Source organism: Xyrauchen texanus, chromosome 21 (genome assembly GCF_025860055.1).
Source record: "Xyrauchen texanus isolate HMW12.3.18 chromosome 21, RBS_HiC_50CHRs, whole genome shotgun sequence".
Taxonomy (NCBI): Eukaryota; Metazoa; Chordata; class Actinopteri; order Cypriniformes; family Catostomidae; genus Xyrauchen; species Xyrauchen texanus.
The window spans coordinates 5020216-5036255 of NC_068296.1; the positions used below are offsets into that span (position 1 = coordinate 5020216).

Here is a 16040-nt window from a genome sequence, read left to right on the forward strand (position 1 = left end):
CTCATTAATCAGGGAAGTCCGAAGCTTCATTTGCCAACAACTGACTAGTCGATTAGTGGGGTCAACTAATAACATTAATAGTTTTAGTGGTGGAGGTTTTAATGGGAGACGCAGTTCTCATATTAACTGAGAGACGCAACTTCTCTGTAAGAATTTTTGCGTGATTATAGCTCGCTGTGGTTAAAAGTGAATAATAGCCAGTACAGTAAATCTTTGGAGGTATTTGGAGGTATTAAAGTCTTTTGGTAATTCTGTATGAAACTACTCAAATAAATAGTTGTAGTTAAATATGTTTACACAGCTTGATGTCATGAACTAGATGTGTACCCGCATCATCTTGGAGTTGGACAGGGCTGGACTGGGAAGAGAAATCGGCCTGGGATTTTACACTGCAACTCGCCCAAAAGTTGTTGGTTGGTTGTCGGTTCGCTGTCCTTTTCTGTATAACGCGGCGGCTCATTTTTGCTTACCGTGGCCTATTCGGCAGGTTTCTCGGACGCACCACCGGCCAGCTCTTGTTCTCCTGCTGGCCAGTCCGCCCATGATCGGCCCCAAAGTGCGTCGGCCCACCGGGAAAATGCCCGGTATGCCAGATTGCCAGTCCAGCCCTGGCTGCACAGCTAGGATCGCCTTAAGACTCCCAAGCTCTCTGTTTATATTGTTGCATGTCATTGTATTTGTGCCGCTCTTTATTAAAGCATTACTTATTTTCTTCTTTTTTTACTATGATAGTTTTGTGCAATAAGACATTACCGTTATTTAGCCTATTTTTTTGTTGCATAACCGTTACCATGTTCAAATGATGCACTTAGCATACATATATCCCCATATAGATGAAATGCATCTGATCAGGGTCGCGTTATCATTACGGAGACTATGTTATATTCAAACAACCGACCGACTACTCGATTATGAAAATTGGTAGTTTTGCACATGCCTTATACATTTTATTGCTAGTTAATGTTTTTGATCACCAGATGACAGTAAATTGAACCATGCACAGAAGCTTTAAATGCAAATGTATAGAATTGCGATAAACTGAAGATGCAAATGCTGTGCCTGTGAAGTTATGAGGTGCTCCAGGTGGCAAAAGGTGTTTTCTTGTGGGAACTTTAAGTCGAAATCACGATAAAACAGCTTTTGTTATGTCGAGATCATGAGAAAATCATGTCCCTCATGTACAGCTTTATGAATTTAGATACTCGTACCTTCTCTGAAATGACTATAGCCCACAGCCTGTCTGATCTCCTCTAAAGAAGAGCCCTGGGCGCCCAGCTCCACCATGCCCAGAGCCAGAGCCACACTCAGTGGGGAGAAGATGATGTTCTCCTCTCCTCCTGTGATTTGGAGCTGGTGGTACAGTCTGACCGAGAACTCTGCTGTCACATCCTCAGGAACGTCTGCCGCTTGGCAACCACACCCCCTCAGCAGCATCAGCGGTAAGAGTCCGAGGAACAGCATGGTAAATAACTAGAGAACAGAGAGAACGGAGAGAACGGCGAGAAGGAGAGAGTCAGAGTGAGAGGACACTTGTAAACTAAACTCTTTGCGAATGAGAGGCATCACACTCTACTGAGCATTAAAGAGCATAATCATGGCTCATGGAAGAGTTCAGTATATACAAACTCTGATTCGCAATGGAAAACTCCCTCTGCCGTCCACCAGAGTATTTATGGAAGCTAAGCTGTATAAATGGGTGATTCTGAGTATACATACAGTTGAAGTCAGATACATCTAAACTCAATTATTCACAATTCCTGACATTTAATCGTAGGAAACATTTCCTGACTTATGTCATAGTTTTGGTGTGTTGCTAGGGTATTCTGGGTGCTTGCTACTGGGTTATTGAGAAATAAAGTCCAAGATTATAAAAATAAGGAATCTTTTTGTGAAATTGTTTCACATTATGGTTTCATACAATTTTGAAAAACATTTATTGCATTTTCTAAAAACAAACAAAACAAAACTAATTTAATGTTTTAAAAAAATATCACCGTGGTGTTACCATCAATTAAAATGTTTAAATACTTTCCTTGAATTCACATGCGTGGACATTTGATCATTAATTTGAAAACGTTTTCAAAATAATTTTTAAGGTATTTTGTTTTGCAAATATCATGAATTTTTCACCTGAATAAAATGTGCTTTTTATAACTTTTTTTTGGGGTCTAAAAAGGTTTTATGTTTTTAATTTATGTTTTAAATATCTTTTATGGTCTAACTTGGTTTTAAATTTTTTATTTTTTATTTTGGTCACCTGACAAAAAAATGTTACCAATATGTTGGTTACACAACCTGACTTTGATTTGGTGGACAAAAGTTTTTCTAGCTATATTAAAAATATTTGAAATCAAAATTGTTACACTGCAATTTATTTTTAGAAATTATACTAAACTGCTTATATCAACATTTAACTTTTTTTTTACATTTAATTTCACCTTATAAAGAGACATTTTTGATTTAATTATACTGTCTCCGGACGGTTAAACCAATTAGACATTTTTGCCCCCAGAAAAAAAAAAATACAAATGACTTTGTGTGTGTGTGTGTGTGTGTGTGTGTGTGTGTGTGTGTGTGTGTGTTTGCGTGTATTTATCACTTTGTGGGAACCAAATGTAAGGATAGTAAATCCTGACATTTTTTGACGATGTGGGGACATTTTGTCGGTCCCCATGAGGAAAACAGCTTATAAATCTTACTAAATTATGTTTTTTGAAAATGTAGGGGATAGAAAATATAGTTTGTACATTTTAAAAACCATTATGTCTATGGAAAGTCTAGCAATATTTTTATATACTGTATACCAATGAAATTAATCTCATAAAAAAAGCATTTTAGTGTGTGTGTGTGTGTGTGTGTGTGTGTGTGTGAGAATTGCAATTTAATGTATTTTTGAATAACTTAATAGTTCCAGACAAAAACAATTATGTCACATTATTGACCATTAAGTCAAAACAGCCCACAATCTGGTCCCAAGAATATCATAGATACTTGGGGGTGGGCTCTGTTGAACGAGGCTAGTAAGTAACCACCTAGCAATCACCCATAACACCCTAGCAACCCCACAGCAATGTCCATGTGACAAAACCCTACCATCCTGGAGGTGACTTTTGAACAGGTAAGAACCACTAATATTTTCTTCCAAAAAATATTAAATCTAGTTTTGTTACTCTGTTGTTGCACTCTGTTGTGTACCAAAAACACTATTTACTACACAGATGTTCTGACAAATACACAGATGTATGGGGAAAAATTGGAAATATGTTCTAGTTAGTCTTCTAATGTTCTTCATTACACACAGGCAAAGACATTTTCTATTGTTTTAGCAGCTTCTAAAATGTCACCAGTGAGCAAACCTGACACAAGATCCAAAAATAGAGCTGAATTGGGGTTTAATGTTGCCAAATTCTTTCTGGTTGGGACAATAGGGTGGTGGGAGTTTTAGACTGGTCTTGTTGCGTTCTCCCAGGTGGCAGTCAGACTTTATGTAGAATCCAGTACGGGTGAGTGAAAGGTCAGGCAGGTCTGGTAGTTTTCATGTGTACCCTCTCTTATCCATCCACTCTCTTTTATCTTTAATTCACAACCGGTCATCTCCTTTTCAGTCCCCAACTCGGTCACCTGGGTCAGGTCCAGTTACACAAGCAGGGCGTACCTGTGCATGTGAGCCTGAGCAAAACCAGTTGCCTCTGATAGGAAGGGCTCAGTTCATGAGAGGTCAGGAAAGTTAAAGATAAGTTGAAGAACAGATCTTGTATGGATTGCAGGTCAGTCATTTTATGTAAATTCCATTATGATTAGCTGATTAGCTCCATAATCAGGGCTGGACTGGTAATCTGGCATACCAGGCATTTTCCCGGTGGGCCAACACACTTTGGGGCGGATCAGGGTGAACTGGCCATCGGGGGAATCGAGCGGGACTGTGGGTCGGCCGCGAAATGGGCAGAATGTGCCGCGATAAGCTGAAATGAGCCACCGTGTTATGCAGAACGGACCACAAAATGGTGCCACGATATGCAGAAAAGTACAGCAACCCAGACAAAGGACAGATTTCCCCAAGGATGTCTGATATCTGTTATACAAACCATAAAGCCAAGACAAAACTGTGAGTTTCTCCTCAAGTGAAATCAAGCTTTGAACCCTCCTATTGTCCTAGGGTAATTTTTTACCCTGGCACAGGTAAAACAAATACTGCATAATTTTTTGGTACTGGAACAAATGTTGTGACTTTTTCAAGAACATAAAAAATAAATAAAAACAGATTTTTATTTTTTTTTGAAGGACATTGTTTAAGATAAATATCAATTTAAAACAAAATGTTCCTTCCATTGTCTTAACTGGTCAATTTTGACCCATATGGGAAGAAGCAGTGGTGACCTTTCACCTTCGGACATTCTGGATGTTTTACAGCTTCAAATTATTTTTTGTACATGCATGAATACAATTTTACGTTAAAATATTTCACATTTCCTCACATTTAGCCCCTAACCCCATACTGTTCTCTAGCGCCCCCACCTGCTCCACTGGGTACTTCATCTTTCCCACAAATGCCCTACATTCCTCCCAAACAGGGCCTACATTTTTGAACATGTGAGTAAAAATGGGACACAATGGGGCTAAATTCATTTAGAGTGTAGAGTGTAGATTTACACTCTACAATATCAGGAAGATAAGACCCTTCCTCTCTGTGCATGCCTTACAACTGCTCGTTCAGTCCCTTGTCATAACTAGACTGGACTACTGTAATGCTCTCATTGCAGGCCTTCCTGCATGTGCTATTAGACCTCTCCAAATGATCCAGAATGCAGCAACACGTCTGGTCTTTAATGAACCTAAGAGAGCACATGTTACACCACTCTTTGTCTCTATCCACTGGCTGCCGGTTCATGCACGTTTTAAATTCAAGGCCCTGATGCTAGCATACAAAACACTGGGTCTGCTCCAGCATACCTAAAAACATTTATGCAGAGCTACGTTCCCACCAGAAGCCTGCGGTCGGCTAAGGAACGTCGCCTTGTCGTACCAAAACAAAGAGGCACCAAAACACTTTCCCGGACTTTCAGTTTCATCATACCACGGTGGTGGAATGACCTTCCCAACTCAATCCGGGAAGCTAACTCACTCTCTATCTTCAAAAAACGGCTAAAAACACATCTTTTCCAAAAGCACTTAACCGGTCAATAAAAAAAAAAAATAAATAAAATATTTACATTTCTTGTTGCACTTTAATCTGTTTTGTATACTATTATGATGATAGTGAAACTTTGTAATATGGCACTTTTTGTACCACTGTCTCCTTAAGATGATTCGCTGATGTTCTTCCTCTTTTGTAAGTCGCTTTAGATAAAAGTGTCTGCCAAATGAATAAATGTAAATGTAAATGTAATGTAAATTCTCACAGTGGTAAAAGATCTATTGAGTTATTTTTTCCTAAATCATGAGATGGGCAGAAAGAACTATAGCAGCATCTTCCTAAACCCCTGTAACACTGCAACACATTGTTTGACACTAGTGGGAAGGAATGGATTTGTTGTAATGGACTTGCAAATGTAGGCCTGTTATAACTGCTAGAAAATCCAAAAGAGAGTTTAATTTGTAAATTATGCATGTAATAAAATTGTAACTCTAAAATGTACACTATTGATTTTCTACAAGCAGATAAAAATAATTTGTTGTAATAAAGTTGAGGTATTATAAAAATGCCAAAAGTGATTGAAATACCAATGTTTGCCAAGTTAAAAAAAAAATATTATAATAATAATTTGTAAAAATGATTCTTAAAAAATGATGTTATCCATGAATATTCAAGATCATTTATATAATTACACATGTTAAGGGGGGTCTTTAGTGCCATTGTACACTAATCAAGGATTTTAGCATTTTGCATGGTTTTCAATACAGGTCTAAAGGTGCTGTTTCTTAAGACAGTAAGAGGGTTGTAAACATCTGCATTTCACACAACTCGCACATACAGAGCAACTGCTATAAATATGTCCTACCCTCCCTACTGCCTTCAAACTGTACTCAACTAGAAGCGCACAGTTAACCTTTTCTAAAACAGGGGCAGCATAGGCGCCCTTTTTTTTTTATCTCTGACTGTTTTTACCTATTTAACACAACCTTCCCAAGAATTTTGAGCAGGACCGAGGCTCTTTAACAGGGGAGGTATATAAAATCAAACAGCTCAAAATGTCCCAAAGACAATCGCTCATACACACATACGCATCTATAATCATCTGACCGAGAAAGCTGGTGGCACCAGAACTCTCCATCCACATCCATCAGCCCCCATTTTCCTGACAGGGTGACCTAGATAAAGTAGGGCATATTGGGTACGCTGCCATCCTTTTGCCTCCAGAGGACAGACCCAGTGGTGTAGTGCTGTCAAGAAGGTACACGGAGAAGAACACGTTGAACAGGAGCTGGTTTGACTGCAGGAGAAATGTCAAGCGAGTTGAGGAATCAGAATGAGATAAACTATTCAGAGGTAGAACAATCTAGAAGGCTAGTTGAGGAGTTAAAGAGGCATTCTATGACAGTGCAGTCGTTAGTTAACGACTCCAGGGTCAGATTTAGTTAAACTCTAATAAAGAGCCCGCCGCCATTAGGAACAAACAGAGCACTGCTGTACAGGACCATCCTGTCCACTGCTATCACTTAAAATTTATGTTTAGATCAGAGATTGAGAACATGGATAACCGAGCTAAGCAGACATATGAGGACAGACTACAAAGGTTTTGTAGTCTTACGGTTCACATTGTAGACAAGTCTCAGTTGCCCCCGCTTCTGAGACAGTCAATCCGCGCATCTTATCACGTGGCTCATCATGCATGACACCGCGGCGACTCAGCGACTAGGATGACTAGGATCATGCTACTGGCCACGATCCACACACAACTTACCACGTGACCCATTGAGAGCAAAAACCACTAATCGTAACCACGAGGAGGTTACCCCATGTGACTCTACCTACCCTAGCAACCAGGCCAATTTGGTTGCTTAGGAGACCTGGCTGGAGTCACTCAGCACACCCTGGATTCAAACTCACGACTCCAGGGGTGATAGTCAGCGTCAATACCTCCTGAGCTACCCAGGCCCCAACCTAATTACGTTTTTAACATTTTAGCGATTTATTGCGAAACGCCGTGCTGATATACACAATGTAAACTAATGTGTACTTTAGCAAATTTCTATCCTTAGAAATCATATATTCAATGTGCATTATCACATGAAAATGTTTGATCTTTATCCATATAAACTCCAAAGTTAGGATGAAAATAATGTGCATTTCAAACTGCTCTGAGACCAGTGCAGACAGACAGACAGAGGTTAAGTCATTCACTATATAGGGAGCAAGCTCTCTATGCTACCAAGTGCATTCACTCCTAACATCCAGTCAAACGGTCAGTTTCATGCTGCAGATGATGTTTGGACCACTCAACATGTTTGGCAGACACGGGACAGTGATAATCAGTACATAGATTCACAATTTATAATGTATCATTTTATTTTAACATGGTTGGCAGTGATTGGATGATGCTGGACATCACTTTGAATAAACATGATTTATGCTATTTTATGATGTAATGTATATAACATCTCAAAAACATGAATAACCAACACTCTTGGAAACATAATAAACTATTTGATTTAAAAAATCTGACTTTCTATAGCTTGGTATTATTTAAAAAATGTATTCCCACCATCCACATATGTTGCCATCAATTTTTAGGAAAACAATTTGCTCTAGAATTGTTTTTTCTTTGCATGTTTAATAGGGGCTACTAGTTACAAATCAAAAAGGGAAATGGTTAATCCACAAAGCAGTCACGCTACGGTCTCAGGAGATTAAAGTAAAAATGAGGTAGAGTCAAAATAATCTTTTGTGGTAATCAACATTGTGCTACAAATACTGTCAATTAAACTTAACTTGAAACCGGAACATTCCGATAAAGGGATTTCATTCTTTACATTTACCCACCCATATGTTGTCCCAAAGTAGGACTTTCTTTCCTCTGTGAAACACAAAGATGTTACAGAGGCTGTGTCTGTGTTCGGTGGCTGTGTATGGAGTTAGGAGGAAAACAAGGTGCTTCAGATTAAAGAGGCTTTAACTACAGTATGTGTGTGTGTGTGTGTGTGTTTGTTTGTGTGTGTGTATGTGATATTATATCTCTAATCTGCACTGGCACAGCTGTCCAACAGTATTTTCCACAGCTGGAAAATAAACACAAAACAGGGCCATAAATCGCTGCCATCATAGAGACCACCAGGCTAATGCATGTCGCTATATTATAAATTGTACCATGGGACAAATCTCTCTTTCCATCTGTCCTCTACCAGTTCTATCCAACCTTCCTCGTTCTTTTCCTTCGGTCGCCTTAACACAGACAATCACCGAATTTGCCTCTCTCCCTCAGCATGACATGGTGGTGAAGCTGAAAACCTTCTTATAGGTGCATTTATCCTTACCAAGTTCAAAGGACCCTCCAACCTGCCTGTGTTGACGAGAGTAGACGTGACTCAGGATTGCAGGCGTCCTTCAAAAACACCCCCCTCCAAGAGGGCCAGAGAATGTCGAGCCCAATCGCTCATGGGCTGCCAATGCTCACGCACTTCAAACGACCTGATTAATTCACCCTTCCTAGCTACAACACGTCAATTCAGCGATTCTAGCTAGGTTTATCAAAGGCAGAGAAAGTATCTGCAATAAAAGGTCAACAATGTTTCTATTTTGAATGATCTTGAATGATGATTTTAAAATGATCTGTAATTGGTCAATCAATTCTGAATGCTTGAACTTTGAGTGCTTATAAAACTGGCAAGTATACCAGAAACTGACTGTTTACATGGAGAAACATCTACTCACAGGAATGATGTCTGTGATGCATTAACAGAACTTCATCCACTTAGAAAAATAGTCCCAGAGCTAGGGTGTCTAGGACCAATTGGCCAAGGTTACAGCTGAAATAATACACATATTTGTACTGAAGAATCAATATAAGTGTTTTAACAAAAATACGAATTCCACATTTCTGCATTTAACCCCTCCGGTATACTTGCTCCATAAAAGTCTATTGTAAGTGCATTATTGTAAACATGATTGTAACATTATAAGGATGGGCAAGGAGGAGACAGGTACAGGCTGAACAGGGTACCGGCTGAACAGCTGAACAGACACACATTCAGTGCGGCCACGTGCGTCTCTCACTCTCTCTCTCTCTCTCTCTCGAACTGGCGCCTCCGGCTCCCCTTTATCTTGCTCTCCCGCTGATCAGCTGATTCAGCACCTGCCATGCACCATCATGGCCTGCCATGCCCTCCTCCTCCGCCCGATTGAGGCCGGGGCACCACCGGTCTGACTAACCCCCACCCAATCTCTCAAGGGGAGACACCGCCCCTTAGGACGTTCTGTCAGCAGGTGGACCACCCCACCTCCTGTGATCCTGGGGGAGAGGGAAAGGGTGAGCGGAGACACACAGAGAGAGAGAAGATAGGAGAGAGAGAGAAGAACTTGTTCGCCGGCTCCCGGACGTGCTGTCGCCCGTCCTCAACCGCTGCTATGCCATCTGGCGGATGCCAGCTCGCTCCACCCCGCGGATGGCAGAGAGTCCTCTGGCGGACGGCAGCGGTTCCTCCAGCTCTTGGCGGCCAGCAGCGACCCCTCTGTCCCCAGGCAGATGGCCTCTTTAATGTTGTTACATCTGTACACCAACTTTCATTGATGTAAAAGCATGTTCCACCGCCTCCCGTTTTCCCCGATAACTCCGCAATGCAATCCGCTCTGAACAGCTGAAAACCCAGCAGATGTAATGCGCTGTCCGGAATGGCTTCACTCAGCCAGGTTTCTGTGAAGCACAGCAGGGGCGTAGCACCAAATTTTGGGCCCTGGGTACAAACCATCTTGCTGGGCCCCCGTACCAAATATGTATGTATAGAAAACTGACTTCTAAGGGGCCCCCCCTGCCTCGGGCCCTGGGTACTCGGTACCCTTTACCCCCCCAGTCCGACGCCCCTGAAGCACAGTGCAGCAGAGTTTGAAAAGTCTTTATTTGTACATGTGAGGATATGTAGTTCGTCTGTTTTGTTAGGAAGAGAGTGGAGATTCGCTAGATGAATGCTCGGCAGTGCAGTTCAAACGCCGCGCTGACGGAACTTTACCAGCGCACCGGCTCGTTTCCCTCTCTTGCGTCTTGTAGCACGTTTAAACAACATAGCTGCGCCTCCGACTAAAATATCCAGCAAAACGTCAGAATATTCAAAAACCGGGAAAAGATTATCTGGTATGTGCTGCCGAATGTTCAGCAGTTCGTCCCTGGTAAAACTGTCTAGAAAAAGATTACTAAACAAAGGACAAACAAACAAAAATAACAAAAGAATTGGAGTGCTCCACACCGAGTTCCATCATTGTTTCATCTGCGGCGCCATCATTAGGTTCATTAGTTGAGCTACAGTACCTTAAATCATTGCACTTTAAAGGAATATTCTGTGTAAAATGCAAGTTAAGCTCTATCTGCAGCATGTGACGTGAGAGTTACCACAGAAAATAAAAACAAACAAAAAATGCCTGTATAGAAATGCAGTATCAATGGAAGTCAATGGGGCAACCGTTTGCTTGTACACTTGCCCATAGACTTCCATTGCATGTGCAAACTATCAACAATCATTTGTCATTCATTGTCACACGAACCCATCAGAAAGAAGACCCGCACAGAATGTACTCAGAGCAAAAGCAAAAAGAAAATAAATAAAATAAATAGTGACTAAATTAATAGTGAGCAAATCAGAAGAATAAGAATCTGTCAGTAACCAGCCGAAAGAAAAATTATTGTAACTCCTCTGTGTTCATATCTTCTCAGAAGCAGAAAAATAATTGTGCTGGACAGTCAAGGGCACACTGAACAGTGCTGCGTATGGCATAATGTTGCAGTCCATAGATGTGACATAATTGCAAAGCAATCAATAACAAGCAGCTTTGCATATGTTTAGAAAGACCATCACAACGCCCAAGGAATGTTTAATTAAAGGGCAAGAGTGAAGTTCAATATATAATGCCCACTTAGTGACATTGCCCTTGAGATAGCACAGATGTTGTCTGGATACTTTTCCAGCCATCTGTGCTTTCCTATGGGTAAGCAATGAGTGACAGTACTGGCACAGTCGCCAAAACAGATAAGACATCATCTAAAATAATTTTTTCTATCCATGGCTCAAAATCTGATGTTACATGGATGTGACTGATTCTGTAAGCCACCTCATTTAACAGAACATTGAAGGTTTTCCTCTGTAAACTGAAACAAGCAAACAGATATGTGGGGTTTGTGCACAAAAAGCAAAGGGTAAACTGTAAAGCTGTGAAATTACACAGCAAATAAGTCAGCCCGATTACATGACTGTGCCACATTTTTGCTAAATGATATTACGTGGTTCATTACTCATCTAACGTCAGTTCCGAGGTGAAATGTCCACTGAGTGGCAATAAAAGTGTGTTAAATGTTCTCCCAAACAGATGAGGTTTTTAAGGTTAATGCTCTATTGAATTTGAAATCAACTTAAATGACCTCCCTCTAAACCTTAAACCTAAACATTTACATTTACGCATTTGGCAGACGCTTTTATCCAAAGCGACTTACAGAGCCCTTATTACAGGGACAATCCCCCTGGAGCAACCTGGAGTTAAGTGCCTTGCTCAAGGACACAATGGTGGTGGCCATGGGGTTAGAACCTGTGACCTTCTGATTAACAGCACTGTGCTTTAGCCACTACGCCACCACCATTAAACAACCACGCCATTTTATGGTGTTTCTATTACACTTTTGGGCTCATGTGTCGACTCGTGTGCTCTTCAGGACTCATACCCCGGTCCTTTGCATTGCAAGTTAACGCTAAGTTGAGCTACTTCACGATTTGACTGCATACAAACAAGCTTCTTAATTGTTTAAGCAATGTGAACATTAAAATGCATGATCTGACAAGCAGGGCTGGACTGGTAATCTGGCATTCCGGGCATTTTCCCGGTGGGCCGACGCATTTTGGAGCCAATCAGGGGCGGACTGGCCATCAGAAGAACCGAGCGGGCTGGTGGGTCGGCCGCAAAACAGACCGAATGGGCCATGACAAGCTATAATGAGCCGCTGCGTTATGCAGAACTGACCACAAAACGGCACCGCGATTACAGAAAAGGTCAGCGAACACCGCCCCACCCCCCTCAACAACTTTTGGCTCAGAACCACAACCCACCCCCCAACCCCTGCTTTACTGTAGGTATTGTAATGCGATTCTATGAGACCAGGTTGCAACTTAAAACATTGTTTATCTTCTTTAAAAAAATCACACAACAAAAATCACACAACAATCCTCCAGTGTGAAAAGGAAAACAACTGTCAAAGCTATCCAGATCTCACCTGAATTTTTCTGGACACCAAAAACACCTCCAACCATCATTAGTAAACACATATCTGTGAACTACTGTAAGGTTACCTTTTTTGTTAACTTCAAACACCAAAACCCTGCTCTCCAAAGATATATCAGCAACCCGATGTCAGCAAACTCATATTTTCATAGGTAGAGCGTTTCTGATTGGCTAGTTTTCTGGTTAGCAATAGAACTATTTTTCATTTACAGAGTCTAGTGCTGTAACAGAGACAGGTGTAATTTCTCATGACACCTATTTCAGTGATATCTGTCAGGCAGAAGGGGCATATTATGTGTGGTATTACAAAAAACTTAAAATAAAGCAAATGGCATGGTTAAAGGTCATTTAGCAGAATAAACTCAATGCAAGGACATTGCTATGCAGTTGCTAGGGTGGTCTTGGTGGTTGCTAGCTAAACAGTTGCTTAAAATCAAAACATCCCATCCCCAAGTCTCTATGAAATTTGGGTCCCTAGATATGACAATGTTAGTGTAAGTCTATGTGATTTTTTTTACTTGTTTAATTGTCCATCAAGCAAAAATGTGTCAGTGTGATTGCACAGAAAAATACTAACAAAAATATCTAAGCTCTGTAGGTCCATTCAATGCAAGTAAATGGTGACCAGAACTTTGAAGGTCCTAAAAAAGCACACAAAAGGTAGCATAAAAGTAATCCATATGACTCCAGTGGTTAAATCATGTCTTTGTGAATGAGAAACCGATTAACGTTGAAGTTCTTTATAAATTCTCCTACCTCCCCTGTAGGTGGCAATATGCACGAAGAATGCAAATAGCCAAAAACAAAAGAAGAACTCTTATGGTGCGTTCGCAAACAATGCAAATCGAGCGTTTCGCATGCCGCGATTACATACAAAGTCAATGCAAAGGCGCGAATAGACGCAAATTCACGGCGGGTGGATGGTGAAGTGAATGGCATGAAGCTAAAACACGAAATCGCTTCATTCGTGTGTTCGCGTGAATTTAAATTTACAACTCGAGCTAAATATCCGCACGATGCGTTGTCGCAAAAGCCTATCAGCATTGAGATTGTTCGGATGTCACTGGTGTACTGGCATAGTAGCAGAAGAAATCAGGAAAACTGGGTGAGAAAATGGTTGTAGCGGTGTGTGGGCACCCAGAATTGTATCACACAACATCAACGTTTCTGGGACTTCCACAACAGATACAGAGCAGCAATCATTGTGATATCGGCCATGGTTGATGGCGGAAAGATAAGTTGTTGTAGAAGCCCCTCCTCCTGTCCTTTTCCAGAAGAGATGGGGGAATACTCGCGGGTTCACGTTACTTGTGGGAACGCAAGATTAAACATAAATTTAATCTAGACGTCAAACTCACGCGAGCAATGCGAGACAAACATTTTTTTCATGTTGTATGTGAACGCACCATTAGGACAGAAGAGCACTTAGGATGGCTGTTTGAAAGTGGAGACTGATAGTAAAAAGGACTTATTCATTTGTTTCTCATTCACACCTTTCATATTGCTTCTGAAGACATGGATCTTCTGGATTACTTTTGTGCTGCCTTTATGTGCTTTTTTGAGCTGCAAAGTTTTGGACTCCTGTTGACTTGCATTGTAAGGACCTACAGAGGAGAGATATTCTACTAAAAATCTTTGTTTGTGTTCTGCAGAAGAAAGAAAGCCACACATCTGGGATGACATGAGAGTGAATAAAAGATGAGGGAATTTTAATTGTTGGGTGAAGTAATCCTTTAAATATACAATTGACACAAAAAATTATCTCTATTATGATGAACATTCGATTTCTGAGTTCAAAGTCATTTCGAAGTCGTTAAATCAATAATTTTGTTGAAAATGTTATACGTATTTTTTTTAAAGATGTATGAAACAAAAATGGACAAAAGATTAAATTTTTGTGAACTTTACAGGCGTTTTAAACTAGGTTTTAAAAGATTTCTAATTTTTATCACCTCCGACAGCCTTATTTGTAAATGACATATGTGTTGATTGTGTCATTTGAAAAAGCCACACTTATGCTTTCAAATTAGAGTCTTATCCACGCCTGCAAAACAGCAATCAATCAAGGAATCAATATCAACTGATTAGAGGTGACCACCAAGGAGCCCACATATACATGAGCATATAATGTGTGTGTGATTGGCAGCCCTTGGAACCACAGCAGAGGTCTTGGAATAAAATGCTGCAATTCTATTACAACTCCGTTGCACCTTCATGGAGCTTGTTATCCATTCCGTTCCATTCTTCTCTCTTCCCTCATCCCTCTCTTATTGATCTGTCGCTTTCATTGCCTTTCTTCTTGTACCGACTGCACTTTAACACCTAATTTACCTTCCTTCTCCTTTAGTGGATGTATTCTACATTACACATGCTCTGCCCAGCACACCTAATCTCCACGTGAATGTGTCCCACCAGCATTATCCAGAACGCACCAGCTATTTTACACCATGCCTCTCCCCGTGCGTCTCATTTACAGAAACATGAAATAGGATTTTTTTGCAGGAGAAGAATTACACATCCCCAGACACGCTCCCCCCACGCCCAGATGTGAGAGGATGCAATGCTGCCTGCGGTATCCACATATTCTCTGCTGCCCTTATCGGATTGAAAATAAGAATAATTGAATCTAAACCAAAAGCATTGTTTAAAACTAGAAAAAGACAAGAATAAAAACACATGCAGGGGTATATTAAGAGAATAAGGTTATTTTTATTGAGAATGGAGTAAGAATTAATGGTGATATGATCATAAACAACAGGGAAAATAGGCTGAATTTCTTTCATTAAGGAGGGTTATAGTTTATGGTCATGTTTTGGATTATTTCAGCTATGTGGCGTAGATTTAGTTTGAACATTGGTGAGTTGCAGCATGAGGTATTTACAGGTTTCCATTTATCATGGTATAAATAATGGGGGTGTACTTGCTTGTTTTGATTATTTGTAGGGGGTTATCTCCCACCTATACCCCCCCCCCTGTATAAGCAAAATATATCAATGCAAGCACACCTGCAAATTGGCATATCATTTTAAATTGTACATTCATAGGTTTCAGAACATATAAAAAAAAATAAATAAATTGACAGAAAAAAAAAAAAAAAACACATGAACGGAAAATGAAATGGAATATGTTTGGAATATGTATGCGAACAACCCGCTAGTTGTTTTATAAGGACAACACATCTGCAGACCCATTCGTATATATATATAAAAAAATAAAACCAACATCGGAAATGGCATAATGATAATGATTTATAAAATTTTCAGAATACATTCTTTTTGTAATTTTGGATAAGTGAAATTCAGATAACCTGAGATGAAGATGCGAGGAAATGTCTTACCGTGAGATGTCAGACAGATGCTGATACTCTGTGATGCTGATGTTGAATTCTGCTTTCCTCCGCGCACTCACACCTTTATTATGAAAGGCGGTCCCGCCCCTCCTCTCTTGTGATTGGTCAGATTTAACTCTCGCTTTAAATAGCCCTTATTTATCTTGTTTTTCTTTCTTTTACTTCTTATATTTTATCCTAAATACCTCTTATTGAATTAAATGTAAAATAAGCACTGTAATAAATAAATAATTTAATAAATACATTTAAATACGCGAATCGTTCTATGAAAACTATGGA

General features: G+C 40.2%; 1 protein-coding gene across 2 annotated transcripts in view; it reads right to left on the reverse strand.

Annotated features, from left to right (window-relative positions):
- The window catches only part of LOC127661599 (neuroserpin-like), a 29363-nt gene extending 13550 nt beyond the window's left edge, over window positions 1-15813 (reverse strand). Inside the window, exons 1-2 of one of the 2 annotated variants that reach the window (XM_052152366.1) lie at window positions 15750-15813; window positions 1209-1470 (exon numbers count right to left, since the gene is read on the reverse strand). In XM_052152366.1, coding sequence (XP_052008326.1) covers window positions 1209-1461 — 253 coding nt within the window. In that variant the 5' untranslated portion in view covers window positions 1462-1470; window positions 15750-15813. Of the gene's footprint in view, window positions 1-1208; window positions 1471-8472; window positions 8605-15749 lie in introns of those variants that run through there. The other variant, XM_052152367.1, reaches the window with a different exon arrangement.
- Between the last annotated feature and the right edge of the window lie 227 nt (window positions 15814-16040).